General features: G+C 38.4%; 1 protein-coding gene across 1 annotated transcript in view; it reads right to left on the bottom strand.

Moving 5' to 3' along the window:
* Positions 1–16,120, bottom strand: part of UTP4 (UTP4 small subunit processome component) — a 77,322-nt gene that overhangs the window by 38,025 nt on the left and 23,177 nt on the right. Inside the window, exons 5-8 of the mRNA XM_053699414.1 lie at positions 11,338–11,427; positions 6,656–6,867; positions 6,401–6,572; positions 6,232–6,323 (exon numbers count right to left, since the gene is read on the bottom strand). Coding sequence (XP_053555389.1) covers positions 6,232–6,323; positions 6,401–6,572; positions 6,656–6,867; positions 11,338–11,427 — 566 coding nt within the window. The remainder of the gene's footprint in view (positions 1–6,231; positions 6,324–6,400; positions 6,573–6,655; positions 6,868–11,337; positions 11,428–16,120) is intronic.

Below are 16,120 nucleotides of genomic sequence, written 5' to 3'. Positions count from 1 at the left end.
TCCGCGGAACTGGATGGATCACTCCCATTACAAGGAGGTCTTGCACGCAGCTTAGGAATGCCTCTTTCTTTATCTGGTTTGCAGATAATCTTGAAAGGTGAAATCTCCCTTGTGGAGGAGAAGCTTTGAAGTCCAGAAGATATCCCTGAGATATGATCTCCAACGCCCAGGGATCCTGAACATCTCTTGCCCACGCCTGGGCGAAGAGAGAGAGTCTGCCCCCTACTAGATCCGTTGTCGGATAGGGGGCCGCTCCTTCATGCTGTCTTGGAGGCAGCAGCAGGCTTTCTGGCCTGCTTGCCCTTGTTCCAGGACTGGTTAGGTTTCCAGGCCTGCTTGGAATGAGCAAAAGTTCCCTCTTGTTTTGAAGCAGAGGGAGTTGATGCTGCACCTGCCTTGAAATTTCGAAAGGCACGAAAATTAGACTGTTTGACCCTTGATTTGGCCCTGTCCTGAGGAAGGGTATGACCCTTACCTCCAGTAATGTCAGCAATAATTTCTTTCAAACCAGGCCCGAATAAGGTCTGCCCCTTGAAAGGAATGTTGAGTAATTTAGACTTTGAAGTCACATCAGCTGACCAGGATTTAAGCCATAGCGCCCTACGCGCCTGGATGGCGAATCCGGAATTCTTAGCCGTTAGTTTAGTCAAATGAACAATGGCATCAGAAACAAATGAGTTAGCTAGCTTAAGTGTTCTAAGCTTGTCAATAATTTCAGTCAATGGAGCTGTATGGATGGCCTCTTCCAGGGCCTCAAAACAGAACGCCGCCGCAGCAGTGACAGGCGCAATGCATGCAAGGGGCTGTAAAATAAAACCTTGTTGAATAAACATAAAAGTTCCCTCTTGTTTTGAAGCAGAGGGAGTTGATGCTGCACCTGCCTTGAAATTTCGAAAGGCACGAAAATTAGACTGTTTGACCCTTGATTTGGCCCTGTCCTGAGGAAGGGTATGACCCTTACCTCCAGTAATGTCAGCAATAATTTCTTTCAAACCAGGCCCGAATAAGGTCTGCCCCTTGAAAGGAATGTTGAGTAATTTAGACTTTGAAGTCACATCAGCTGACCAGGATTTAAGCCATAGCGCCCTACGCGCCTGGATGGCGAATCCGGAATTCTTAGCCGTTAGTTTAGTCAAATGAACAATGGCATCAGAAACAAATGAGTTAGCTAGCTTAAGTGTTCTAAGCTTGTCAATAATTTCAGTCAATGGAGCTGTATGGATGGCCTCTTCCAGGGCCTCAAAACAGAACGCCGCCGCAGCAGTGACAGGCGCAATGCATGCAAGGGGCTGTAAAATAAAACCTTGTTGAATAAACATTTTCTTAAGGTAACCCTCTAATTTTTTATCCATTGGATCTGAAAAAGCACAATTGTCCTCAACCGGGATAGTGGTACGCTTTGCTAAAGTAGAAACTGCTCCCTCCACCTTAGGGACTGTCTGCCATAAGTCCCGTGTAGTGGCATCTATTGGAAACATTTTTCTAAATATAGGAGGAGGGGAAAAGGGCACACCGGGTCTATCCCACTCCTTGCTAATAATTTCTGTAAGCCTTTTAGGTATTGGAAAAACATCAGTACTCACCGGTACTGCATAGTATTTATCCAGCCTACACAATTTCTCTGGCACTGCAATTGTGTCACAGTCATTCAGAGCAGCTAATACCTCCCCAAGCAATACACGGAGGTTCTCAAGCTTAAATTTAAAATTAGAAATCTCTGAATCAGGTCTCCCCGATTCAGAGACGTCACCCACAGACTGAAGCTCTCCGTCCTCAGGTTCTGCATATTGTGACGCAGTATCAGACATGGCTCTTACAGCATCTACGCGCTCTGTATGTCGTCTAACCCCAGAGCTATCTCGCTTGCCTCTCAATTCAGGCAATCTGGCTAATACCTGTGACAGGGTATTATTCATAATTGCAGCCATGTCCTGCAAAGTAATCGCTATGGGCGTCCCTGATGTACTTGGCGCCATATTAGCGTGCGTCCCTTGAGCGGGAGGCGAAGGGTCCAACACGTGGGGAGAGTTAGTCGGCATAACTTCCCCCTCGACAGACCCCTCTGGTGACATTTCTTTTATAGATAAAGACTGATCTTTACTGTTTAAGGTGAAATCAATACATTTAGTACACATTCTCCTATGGGGCTCCACCATGGCTTTTAAACATAATGAACAAGTAGTTTCCTCTGTGTCAGACATGTTTGTACAGACTAGCAATGAGACTAGCAAGCTTGGAAAACACTTTAAACCAAGTTAACAAGCAATATAAAAAACATTACTGTGCCTTTAAGAGAAACAAATTTTGACAAAATTTGAAATAACAGTGAAAAAAGGCAGTTACACTAACGAAATTTTTACATTGTATGTAACAAGTTAGCAGAGCATTGCACCCACTTGCAAATGGATGATTAACCCCTTAATACCAAAAACGGAATAATAAATGACAAAAACGTTTTTATCACAGTCACAACAACTGCCACAGGTCTACTGTGGTTGTTACCCTCCTCAAACACGACTTTTGAAGCCTTTTGAGCCCTTCAGAGATGTCCTGTATCATGCAGAAGGAAGCTGAGTGTCTCTGTCTGTAATTTCAGCTGCGCAGAAAAGCGCCAAAATAGGCCTCTCCCACTCATTTTACAACAGTGGAAAGCCTCAGGAAACTGTTTCTAGGCAAAAATCAAGCCAGCCATGTGGAGAAAAACTAGGCCCCAATAAGTTTTGTCACCAAACATATATAAAAACGATTAACATGCCAGCAAACGTTTTATATTACACTTTTATAAGAGTATGTATCTCTGTTAATAAGCCTGATACCAGTCGCTATTAAATCACTGCATTTAGGCTCAACTTACATTAATCCGGAATCAGCAGCATTTTTCTAGCAAATTCCATCCCTAGAAATATGTTAACTGCACATACCTTTTTGCAGGAAAACCTGCACGGCATTCCCCCTCTGAAGTTACCTCACTCCTCAGAATATGTGAGAACGGCAATGGATCTTAGTTACTTCTGCTAAGATCATAGAAATCACAGGCAGATTCTTCTTCTAATGCTGCCTGTGAGAAAACAGTACACTCCGGTACCATTTAAAAATAACAAACTTTTGATTGAAGTTAAAAACTAACTATAATACACCACACTCCTCTTACTACGTCCATCTTTGTTGAGAGTTGCAAGAGAATGACTGGATATGGCAGTGAGGGGAGGAGCTATATAGCAGCTCTGCTGTGGGTGATCCTCTTGCAACTTCCTGTTGGGAAGGAGAATATCCCACAAGTAATGGATGATCCGTGGACTGGATACACTTAACAAGAGAAATATTCGTTCGAATAATAGAATGTTTAGCTATGTATTCATTCAATTTTGAAATGTGATATTCGAATTTGAATGTGACATTCGAATTCGAATGTGACATTCGAATTCGAATGTGACATTCGAATTTGAAATAGTATTTCTAGTCTAATACTGTGTTTTATAAATGTAATATTCGAATTCGAATGTGATATTCGATTCGAATGTGACATTCAAAATAGTGTTTCTAGTCTACAATTGTGTTTTATAAATGTAATATTCGAATTTGAATGTGATATTCGAATGTAACATTCGAATTGGAATGTGACATTCAAATTCAAATGTGACATTCGAATGTGACATTCGAAAACTGTAAATAACATTCGAAAATCGAATTTTTAAGAATATTCGTTCTTATCAACATTCTATTATGTAAATCGAATTTCTACAATAACATTCGTTCTAACATTCGAATTCGGATATAAACACATTTGCCCATCCCTAACTGCCACCCTTTCCCATGCCTGCTTCATAAAACTAAACTTAGTGTGCAGTTTTCCCACTAACTTAAAGATACACTGTATTTTAACAAATTCTGTCCGCTACATTAAAGGGACACTGAACCCAAATTTTTTCTTTCGTGATTCAGATAGAGCATGCAATTTTAAGCAACTTTCTCAATTACTCCTATTATCAATTTTTCTTCGTTCTCTTGCTATCTTTAATAGGAGTAAATTAGAAAGTTGCTTAAAATGTCATGCTCTATCTGAATCATAAAATAAAAAAATTGGGTTCAGTGTCCCTTTAAATAGCTGCATTTAAATGGATATGAAATCCCAAATTTTTCTTTTGTGATTCCGACAGAGCATACAATTTTTAAAAAAAAGTTTCTCATTTTGTTAAGGAGATACCTAGGTAGGTGTGAGAACTACATAGCATGAAATGGATAGCATTCTTGCAAAACCGCTGCCATATAGTTCTCCACGTTTTAAAATTGCATGCTCTGCCTAGTTTATAAAAGAAAAATATTGTGTTTCATGTCCCTTTAAACAAGCTGAAAGCTTTTGTTTCATTGACAAAAATGTGAACTAAAAACTGTTTAAAGTGAATGTCAACTTTCATGAATCAGTGCCCTGTTTTTAAAAAAACTATTAAAAACAGGGCACTTTCATTCATGAAAGTTTACATTGCAGCAGATTTTACAAATACTTACCTTCGTCTCCTGAAACACCGGATCGCCGATCCCACTCCTGCAGCTCCTCTGTACTTCGCCAGCAATGATGAAATCGCCTCTCTCCAATCATCTGGTGAGACGACGCCGTGATTGGAAGAAGTCAGTTTCGTCATTGCTGTTTTAGTACAGCAGGAAGAAGCAGACGGGGCGATCCGGTGTTTCAGGAGAAAAAGGTATTTGTAAAATCCTCTGCAATGTAAACTTTCATGAATGAAAGTGCCCCTGTTTTTAATAGTTTTTTTAAAAACAGGGCACTGATTCATGAAAGTTGACATTCACTTTAAATTAAACTTTCATGATTCAGGTTCAGCATGCAGTTTTAAAGTCTTCAATTTACATCCATTATCAAATTGTGCACAATCATTTTATATGCACACTTTCTGAGGCACCAGGAGCTACAGAGCATGTGCAAGAGCTCAAAGTGTTTATGTATATGAATGAGTCTGTGATTGGCTAATGGCTGTCACATGATACATGGGGAAGCAAATTGAAATACATTTTGAATTTTGTCAGGAAAAAATCTACTGCTATTAAACTGTCCTTTTATTATGTACTTATTGATTATGCAATTCCACAGTATTTAATGGTGCTTTAAACTGAAATGTATATAAAAGTATCAGTTTATTACTTTCTGCTAATGTTTTACCTATACCTCATTATTCTTATAGCCAATGCGCACTAGGAGAAAGTACCTGTCAGTCAATAAGAACTAACAAAACATATACAACTGTTACTTCTAAATACAATTCTAATTTAAACAGTTTTCACTTCACTTTTTTGATGCAAAAACCTTTCAGCAAGCTTAAATGCTATTTCATAAGAATTATACAGTATATTACTTTATAGTAGTATGTCCCTTTAAAGGAACATAATAGCCATATACTAAATCACTTGAAAGTAATGCAGCATAACTGTAAAAAGCTGACAAGAAAATATTGCATAAACATTTCTATGTAAAAAGTAAGATATTATTATTCAAAATGTGTTTAGCACACAGAGTAAGTGCTCTGTGAACAGTTATCCTACCAGCTACTGTCAGCAGCATGTTAAAAACAGCCAATCAGGTTTATCAGTGGTGAGTTCACACTTTGCTTTACTGTGATCTCATGTGATATCAGTGAAATCTCGCAATATTTCAGAGTAAACTTCCTTAAACTTAGGAGAGAAATAACATGACAGTGCCTAAACATGCCAGAGTCACGTTCCCTTGCATATCCAAGGAATAGCATATTGATTGTCTTCTTAAAGCCCCTTTACAAAGGGTTGTGGCTACTGAGGAAATTTTGAGGTAAAATATCTTCCTTTTTTAAGTAGAGATATTCAGGTTTTTACAGCTATGCTGCAACACTTTAAGTGCTTCAACATTTGGGAATCATGTCCCTTTAATTTAGTGTATATAAATATATACTGTATACCAAAAAAGGCCGGCTCCTTAGTTTGCATTCAAATAAAGATACCAATTTGTAAAAGGAGTAAATTAGAAAGTTGATTAAAATTGCATGCTTTATCTGAATCATGGAAGTTTAATTTTGACTAGACTATTCCTTTAACTATATTTTATTTGTACATAATTTGAAAATGCCATCACTGTTACAGTAACATATATACTTGTTAAAAAGATATCCTGACATTTCAGTACAGCAGATGCATGTTTATATATTTCTGTATATAAGTTACAAACAACGTGAGGAAGTTGAAACTTACGTGTGGATATGTGATTTTACGCAGAGCAGCTTCATAAGATTTTGTCTGGACTTTTTCCATTAATGGGCGTGCTACCACATGGCCATCAACACCTGGGAAGGAAAGAGAATGTTTAACACTTTGGGATGGCAGAACTGGACCAGAGGTATGAAGGAAGTGTTGTACCTACCGCCAGATATAAGTGCAGTGCTACTGTGGGCCACAGATCTAACGTCATGAGTGTGATGCCGGAATGGTTTAGTGAGCACCCAGTTCTTCTGCTTCTCACCCTCACGATCTGACAAAAGCTGAAACTGGTAGATGAGGCCATTAGCAGTGCCCACTACCATGCTGTCCTCTGTCTATGGGAAATGAAAGCAAAGTGAGTACACACTTGTGTAGAAATTTATAATAACACTTCATAGATGTGCTCAGTATATATTACCTGGGATACAGCAAGGGAAAGAAGGTCACCGTTTGTGACAGAGAGTGTTCGGATGAGTGTCCCCTTTTCTAGATCCCAGAATTGTAGTTTCCCAGATGAATCCACACTGACAATTTCTCCACTTGACAGCACAGCAATACCCCACACAACACAGTCGCTCTTCTTTGCAGCTGCTGATTTCCGATTAAGCCTTATGACTTGCAGAAGATGACCTAAAAGTAACGAATATGATGTTACAGATGAACAGCTCTTGATCAGTTCAGTCAAGAGGTCCATAAAGAAAACACATACTCAACAATGACTTAAAAGGGACTACATTTTTACTACGTTATAGACCTCTCTCTTTGTGCATTGTATGCACCAGTGCCTAATTTGTACACAGGGGACCCCAACTGTTTGATAACACAAGTACAAATTATTTTTGTGTAGGCCAATAAAAGCACGTGCTTAGGACATCAGGATTTTGTGAGGAAGCAAGTTATACATTCCCACTCCTATGCACTGCAAATTGTTTTATTACAAATCAATCCCTAATTATCTAATTGTGTGCATGGCCACTCCATGTGTCCCTGGCCATTGGCTTTGAGACATATACAAGGGAAATATGAGCTAAAATCATTGGTGTGGGGTACATAGGGAAGCACAAAAAGTAGGTACACCATATACAGTATGTGTGTGTGTGTGTATATATATATATTATATTATATATATATATATATATATATATATATATATATATATATATATATATATATATATATATATATATATATATATATATATATATATATATATATATATACACACAAACATACACATACATATATACAAGGGGCTCAAATTTCCAATGAACTATGGTGAGTAGTGAAAGACAGTGAGTGCATGTTGTGTAATTAGCAAGAGTGTGACTTATGTGAGGTAAGTAGGGCCCTGGTCTGGATGGGGGCAAAACAAAATGAGGGGATAGCTTTCAGTACCAATTAAGTAGCATCTCTGAATTTAGATGGGAAAGTTTTGGAGTTGTATACATAACAATGTGAGCCCCAAACATATCTTAAGCGATTGTGTGGGCTTTTCAAAGATTTTTCCTTTTAGATATCCTAGTCAGGTTGTAAAGAATATTTTGGGGCAATACAAAATGCTCTGTACCCAAAAGAACAGATCATTTTTAACAGATAACTACCTTAAATGGATAATGGCAAGTAGCTGATAAGTTTTTTATTTTCCAAATAACTGCATGGACACTTTTTCAAATGGGCTGGGTTCTTCTTTCCTCTACCCCCACTGCCATTACCTCTTGATTACATAGCTTGTCTATAGCAAATGCTGCAATATTGACAAGATCTGTATAGGTGGCTATTTCAAGTGACTGTCCCCTTTATCAAGATAAAGGTCACCAATGGTTATTTGTCCTTGTTACTACCCATGCAAAATTAAAAAAGGCAAATAGGACACTAAACCATTTTTTTCATCTCCCTGCTGTCTTAGAATGAACCTGCCCTAGTTTACACAACATTGCATCATGTAGGAGGGAGATAAATGCTATTTATACACTGTGCCAAACGGCCAGCAAATTAATAATTGTAATAAAAAGGACTTTAATTTGTTATAGTTTAAAATTAATAAAAATTACTGCACAATAAGATGTTTCACAATGGCTAAACATACGCAATGCGGGGTTGGGTGTAGTGCAGGTAGTAGGTGGCATTAGAAGTGGCGAGTAACACTTTGGCCTGGCTAGTAGGTTAGGGCTTGAAATTTTTATATAAATCTTCATGGGCTGGTGGGAAAGGACCCACGTCTTTGGAGAAACTAACCCATACAGACATTTGATACGATCATATAAAAGATACATAGATGATCTTTTGTTTGTATGGTTATGAACCAAACAGGAAATGGAAGATTTTGTTGCTTATTTAAATAACACTATTAATCTACAGTTTACATCCAGTTTTGAAAAATTAACAATTCCCTATTTAGACTTGTACTTGATGGGTGATCCTATTAACCAAATTGTTACTACTACACTATATAGAAAACCGATCACATCAAATACAATTCTGCATGCAAGGTCCTGTCACCCCAAGCATACAGGATTTGGGGTGGCTAAAGGACAATTTATAAGGCTAAAGAGGAATTGTTCATCTGAGGCAAATTTTTTGAAAGAATCAGATGTGCTGAAAAAACAGATTCAAGAAAAAGGGTATTCCAATAAGGTGATAAATAGAGCCTTCTTAGAGGTCAGTAGACTGGATCGGACAAAGATTTTGCAGCACACAAGAGAACAATCGAATTCAAAGTTTGACAATACTAAACCAAAGCTTATTACCAATTATAGTCCCCAATTTGGAGAAATCTGCAGCATTATAAATAAACATCTCCCAGTACTAACAGGGAAAGATAGTTTAAGGAATCTAGGCTCAGATGGTATAAATTGTATCTCCCGAAAGGGTCGTACCATTGGTAATATTGTGGCTCCTAGTATGCTCATCCAGCTGCACCAATTGTCGTACCAAATATGTAATTTATTTAGTTGAGTGTACACAGTGTAATAAGCAATATGTGGGGTGCTCCTCACGTGAAGCACGCTCACGTATCAGGGAACATCTTAACAATATAGACAAGGATATCGATGTGTCAGATTTCGTACACCATTTCATACACCAAAACTGGATATTGTGTATGGTCTATGACTAAGGCCAACAACCAGCCAAAATGTGTAAGACCGACTGGATGCTGATGAACAATGGCATAATTTTAACTCTATATATTTTTTTGCCCCCACTCTTTTAATGTATCTTATCAATTTTCAATAAATTACCACTTTTTTCAACGGAGCTCGCTGGACCTGTCTTTCGTTCTTGAATATATATATATATATATATATATATATATATATATATATATATATATATATATATATATATATATATATATATATATATATATATTTAGCCAAGATGTGCACTCTCACTCAGTCCAACAGCTGCCAGGGTGCTAGTGCAATCATAGACAAGACAAACCAATACAATACACATATATATATATATATATAAATAAAACACAGGAGTGGACAGCAGTCACAGACTGGACTGGGTACACACCTTAGCCACTGTTAACTCCACAGCCCTGAACACTGACAGACAGCTGCACAGTTCCCAGAAACCCAGGCAGTTAACCCTCTAACAGCCTGTGTGACAGGCTCACAGGGAAGTATTACAAACATTATAAACACAACACACAGAAAACCTGGCACTCGCCAGCAGGTACTCAGTAATGTTTAAAAGCAAAACTGGGGGAAGTCAGATACATTTGGCGCCAAAGGATCAAGCCCAGGACCGCGTCAAGGTCTCCCCATTCCTGGGAGCCTAAACCAGCACCCACAAAATGCATACTTTCAAACAAACCAACTAGGAACATCCCAGGGTGACACAGGCTTTTTTAATCTCCCCTATGTAAATACAAAACACAGGAATGGACCGCACTCACAGACTGGAATGGGTCCTAAGCCACTGTTAACTCCACAGCCCTGAACACTGACAGATATATATATATATATATAGTGAGATGTATTACCACTTGCTTTTCGCCAGAGGTATTCATGTGTGCCATTTACATTGCTATAGATGTATACATTGGTACTTTTTGCTTCCAGTACTATGTTTAACCACAGAAATCCCTTTATAGGTTAGGTTAATCAATGAAGACTCAGGCCAAAATATATTAATGTGCTCTTTATTCCAAAGACGAGTACATCACCAATATTTCAGCCCTTACCGGGGCCTTTATTAAGGTCATTTAGCCCCCACAACACATCCCTTATATACACACACAACAGTGAATGAAACGTCACCAAAAACAACCTATGACAATTTCAAGCCAATCAGCTCTATTGTAATCTGCAAAACACATTTAGAATAATGAGCACATATATTAATATATTTTGGGCTCAGTCTTTATTGAGTGTGTGTATGTGCAGTATTCACATTAACATATTGCTCTCTCCTTCTCTACATATCGCACTTTAAGACATGCTGAAACAAGCATTGCTCAAAAACAGCCTAAATTCAAGAAAAATCATTTCTACATTATGTTTTACAGCTTGTTAAAATTAACTCAAATTTTTTGCAAAACATGATTAAAGAATACCCAAATAAATCAATTAAAATGTTTACTTTAAAAGAAATTAAATATAGCTCCTTAAAAGGGACAGTAAAGTCATAATTAGACATTCATGATTTCCAAATTACTTTTATTATTTAATAAGCTTCCTTCTCTTGTTATCCTTTGCTGAAAGGTTTATCTAGGTAAGCTCAGGAGCAGCAAAGAACCTAGGTTCTAGCTGCTGATTGCTGGCTGCATATAGATACCGATTGTCATTGGCTCACTCATGTGTTCAGTTAGAAACCAGCAGTGTATTGCTGCTCCTTCAACAAATGATACCAAAAGAATGAAACAAATTTGATAATAGAAGTAAACTGGAAAGTTGTTTAAAATTGTATGTTCTACCTAAATCATGAAAGATAAATTTGGGGTTTTATGTCCCTTTAATCGACATTTAAAGGTCCTAAATGTCCCTAAGATGTAAAGTTAGCATGAAATATACACCTGCAGTGTGAGCCATACAAAGTAGCAGTCTAGGCAAAGGTAACTTTAAAATGGAGCATGAATATACCACTTACCAGATGAAACACTGAAAACACGAATAACATTTACAGATCCAGTTACAATGTGAGAACCGGAGGGATGCCAAGAGAGGCTGAGAATGCGACCTGTGGAAGAAAAAAAAAATCACTGATATCTTCACCATTTAAAGCGAACCCAAAGGACTCAAAGCACTCAGTCTGCAGGCCTCAGCTATTAACCAATAATAAGCAGCTGACAAATAATAGCAATTATTATTCAGCTTAAAGGACATTAAAGTGAATGTAAATTTTGATGCTAAAGTGCCCGGTTTTTAAAAATTCGATTAAAAACAGGGGCACTTTAATTCATCAAAATTTACATTTCACTCGTGGTGAAAAAATACTTACCTTTTAATCTTGACAGCCACTCCAGCTTCCCCTGGTCGTCGCAAGCCATTTCTGACGTCAGAAATAATGAATCGGTCATCCTCCAATCACGGCTTCCCCTCCCCGGGGGCTTCAGTGTCTGATTCAACGCCGTGATTGGAGGAGGCTGGATTCCTCATTTTAGACCCAGGAAGAGGCTTTGCGACGGGCGGAGGAAGCTGGAGCGGCTGTCAAGATAAAAAGGTAAGTATTTTTTCACAACATCAGTGAAATGTAAATTTTGATGAATTAAAGTGCCCCTGTTTTAATCAACTTTTTAAAAAACGGGCACTTAAGCATCAGAATTTACATTCACTTTAAATACAGCAAAATTGCATTATCAACACATGCATACTAAAAAGACAATGCAAAAACACAGTTTGAATTTAAATGAGTGGTAGATTTTTTTTTTTCTGACAAATTTAAAAGTTATTTTTATTTTCTTTCCCCGGGCATCATGTGACAGACCTCAGCAACTCACAAAATGCATACACATATATTAAGATAATTCTTGCACATGCTCATTTGGAACTGGTGCCTCAGAAAGTGTGTATATAAAAAAAATGTACACTTTTAAATAATGGAAGTGGATTGGAAAGTTGTTTAAATTTGCATGCTCTATCTGAATAGTGAACGTTTAATTTTGACTTTTGTGTTCCTTTAACCCCTTCATAAGGGGGGCAAAATGTTTAACATCTGAACAAATTTCCGATGTAAAGTATTTGCTTGAAAAAGAAAATCCCACGATCGTCGAATCGATCGTGTAATTTAAAGGCCTGGATCAAATCACGGGGAACTGCTTACGCTGCGGGAAAGGAGGAGGCTGCAGGACGCCATATAGGGTAGGATGTTTCATGCCGTCCTGATGGTATTTTAAAGCCCAACAGCATGGAACGTTGAAATATAGAATTTGACGGTAGATAAAAACCAAAAAGGCCCATCAAGTCTACTCATATTATGTTACTTCTTTCTTAGGATAGCCTTATGCATGTCCCAGGCATTTTTGAATTCCTTTTAAGTCTTTGTGTTTACCACCTCAATTAGAAGTTTATTCCATGAATCCACCACCCTTTCTGTAAAAAATGCTTCCTCAGATTTCTCCTAAATCTGCTACCCTCTAACTTTAGATTGTGACCCCTTGTTTTTGGCATTTGTTTTTGTGGAAAATGCTTTCAGCTTCTACTTTATTAAGTCCCTTAATTTATTTGAAGGTTTCTATCATGTCACCACTTTCCCTTCTATTCTCTAAACTACACATATTTAGGTCATGGAGTCTTTTCTTTGTACGTTTTATATTTTAGACCATGTACCATTTTAGTAGCTCTCCTTTGGACAGCTTCTAGATTATTTATATCTTTCTGAAGATATGGTCTCCAGAACTGTACACAATATTCCAGATTTGGCCTAACTAATAACCTGTAAAGTGGCATAAGAACCTTGCTATTTCTGCTAATACCTCTCCCAATGCAACCAAGTATTTGACTGGCCTTACTGGCTGCACTGCTGCATTGTGTACCAAATTTTAAATCATCTGAAATAATAATTCCCTTCTTCTTTAGATACAGTCAGTATTGTACCATTGAGACTATAATAGGCCTTTGGGTTTTTGGATCCTATATGCATAATTTTGCTCTTGGTAATTAGGCCTGTCAAAAATAATCGTTTTGACGATGCATCGCGATGCGGCATGAAACGATTCTGCATCGATGCGCTGAGACGCGATAATCGATTAACGTTACCCACGTGACCAGCCTCCAGGAAAAGTAACAGAAAGTGCGCGGTACATCGTTTTGACGTCACTGACGTCACGTCACCCAATAAAGCAACATGGGCGCTCCATGGGCGGTCTCTGGAAGTGCCGAAGTTACGCAGTAGGAGCAAAGCAGGAGTGTGTTGCCTGAGATTGATGATGGTGAATGTGATGACGATTCCGACTCCGAGTATACACGGCGGTATACTACAGCTACACGGCGGGCTCATTTTTATTTTGTGGGAGACAGAGGAGGAGACCTATGGTGAGAATTAGACTAACTAACTGTTTAGTTACCAAAACGTTGTATGCCATGCCATAATTGCCATTGCCATGCCTGCCTATTGCCTCAACTGCCTACTACTTGCCATAGGTAAACTAATTATTAACTTACTTAAAGAGCAAATCAATAAGGGGTACACAATCACATTTATTACACAATAAGGGGTACAATTAAATACTTGCCTTATTTACTTAACGTAGTATGCTGAGCTGACTGAGGCTCAGGCTGCTGCATAATTAATTGCTGCATTATTGAATAATATTGCATATATAAAAAATGTATTATAAATAAATATAGTATACTATTATTGTCTAATGTCTCTATTAGTCTAATCTGTATCTATTATCTACATGTTTTTCACATGGATGGATGGCCTGGTCTGAAGTTCTAATATTTTAATAATATATTAATTCAAGAAAGTGCATGCAATTTTAAACAACTTTCCCTATTATATAATTTGCTTATCCTTTGTTGAAATGCATAGCCTCCTCCTTGTGCACAAAGTATTATATACTTAGTAAGTAATGTGTGTGCTGTGCAATGCATTGCTAATATGTCATCAACAAACGATATCTGAGAAGTATGAAGCAAATTAAATAATAGAAGTTAGTTATGATGTTTATTTAAAATTGTATTCTCTATCTGAATCATGAAAGTAAATGTTTGGGTTTCATTGCACCTTTAAGTGTGTAATATATTACAGTAACTTACAGTGTCAGTGAGTGAGTGATGTCCCCTGCAATGATCACAATGCAATTTGTTTTAAAATTTATGTTCGCAAAATGTATGGCATTGGCAAAGTAGTTGAAGTTACTAGTACTTGTTGATTTTACATTTGCGGCTTGACATTTTGACAACTGGAACTTAGTGTATTTTCTTTTTTTTTTAACACTGACAGAGTTTGACGTTGACAACAACATCATCCGTCACATATGTACATGTCATGCTAAAATGACAGAGGGAGACAAAAAAGATAGAGAGATAAAAAATGCACCTAGCATTTTAAAAGCAAGCATCTGGGCACATTTTGGAATTTATGAACATACTGGAAAGCACGAATTGGACAAGACACACGCGGTTTGTAAAGCCTGTCACACAAAAATTAAATACCTAGGGAATACTACTAACTTGAGAAATCACGTTAGACGTTTTCACTCTGAGATGCTAACCCCTGCCGCTGCCGCCAGTGCCACTGCCAAGGAAATAACAAGACTAGCTGAAGCTCATCAGCCAAGAATTGATGCAATGCTGTCAACTTTGCCACCCAACTCTGAAAAAGGGAAGAGAATAACCAAAGCTGTGGCAACTTTCATAGCGAAGGACCTACGGCCTTACTCTGTTGTGGAAAACCTTGGGTTTCGCAACCTGTTTTAGACACTAGAGCCACGTTATAAGATCCCGTCACGCAATCACTTAACAGAAAACGTTATACCTGCACTCTACCAAGAAACAAAAGCTCAGGTAATTGCATCAATGAGCCAAGCCAGTCGAGTCGCACTAACGTGTGATTCATGGACTTCAGTCACGACGGAGTCTTATGTAACAGTAACTGCACATTACATTAGCAAGGACTGGAAGATCTTGTCGCATGTGCTGCAAACGAGAGCAGTTTATGAGTCTCACACGGGTTCTCATCTGGCGGAGCTACTGTCTCGTGTCGTGGAAGAATGGCAGCTGTCCGATAAATCTGTAGTGCTTGTGACCGACAATGCTTCGAACATGATTGTTGCTGCTCAAGTTGGAAAATTCCCTCATGTAAAATGCTTCGCCCATACACTGAATCTCGCATCCCAGCGGGCGCTGAAAGTGGCCACGCTCTCCAGGCTTTTAGGCAGAGTGCGACGAATATCAACATTTTTTCACCGCAGCACTACAGCAAACCACTGTCTGAAAGAAAAACAGAAATGTCTTGGCCTGAAGAATCATAAGCTGATAACTGATGTGACAACAAGGTGGAACAGCTCATATGACATGGTCGAGAGGTTCCTAGAACAGCAACCTGCAATCTGTGCCACATTGTTGTCTCCAGAAGTCAGAAAAAGTGAGTCAGATCTCTGCACTCTCAACGAAACAGATGTGTCAAATGCAGAGGATGCTGTGAGTGCATTAAAGCCAATGAAAGATGCAACCACACTGATGTCAGAAGAGCGCAATCCAACTGTTTCTCTCATTGCCCCTCTAAATGCACAACTGCTCCAGAACATGACAGACACGATGGGAGACACACCCATGATCCATGAGATCAAGAATGCCATCAAAACAGATCTCCTGAAGAGGTACAGCAGTGAGGCAGAGAAGAAGATACTTTATACAGCCTCTGCCCTGGATCCTCGTTTTAAGGGACTGCCTTTTATTCTCACAGAGGAGGAGAGATTGGAGAT

The sequence above is a fragment of the Bombina bombina genome, chromosome 1 (genome assembly GCF_027579735.1).
Source record: "Bombina bombina isolate aBomBom1 chromosome 1, aBomBom1.pri, whole genome shotgun sequence".
NCBI lineage: Eukaryota > Metazoa > Chordata > Amphibia > Anura > Bombinatoridae > Bombina > Bombina bombina.
This window is presented reverse-complemented; position numbering and strand designations above follow the sequence as displayed.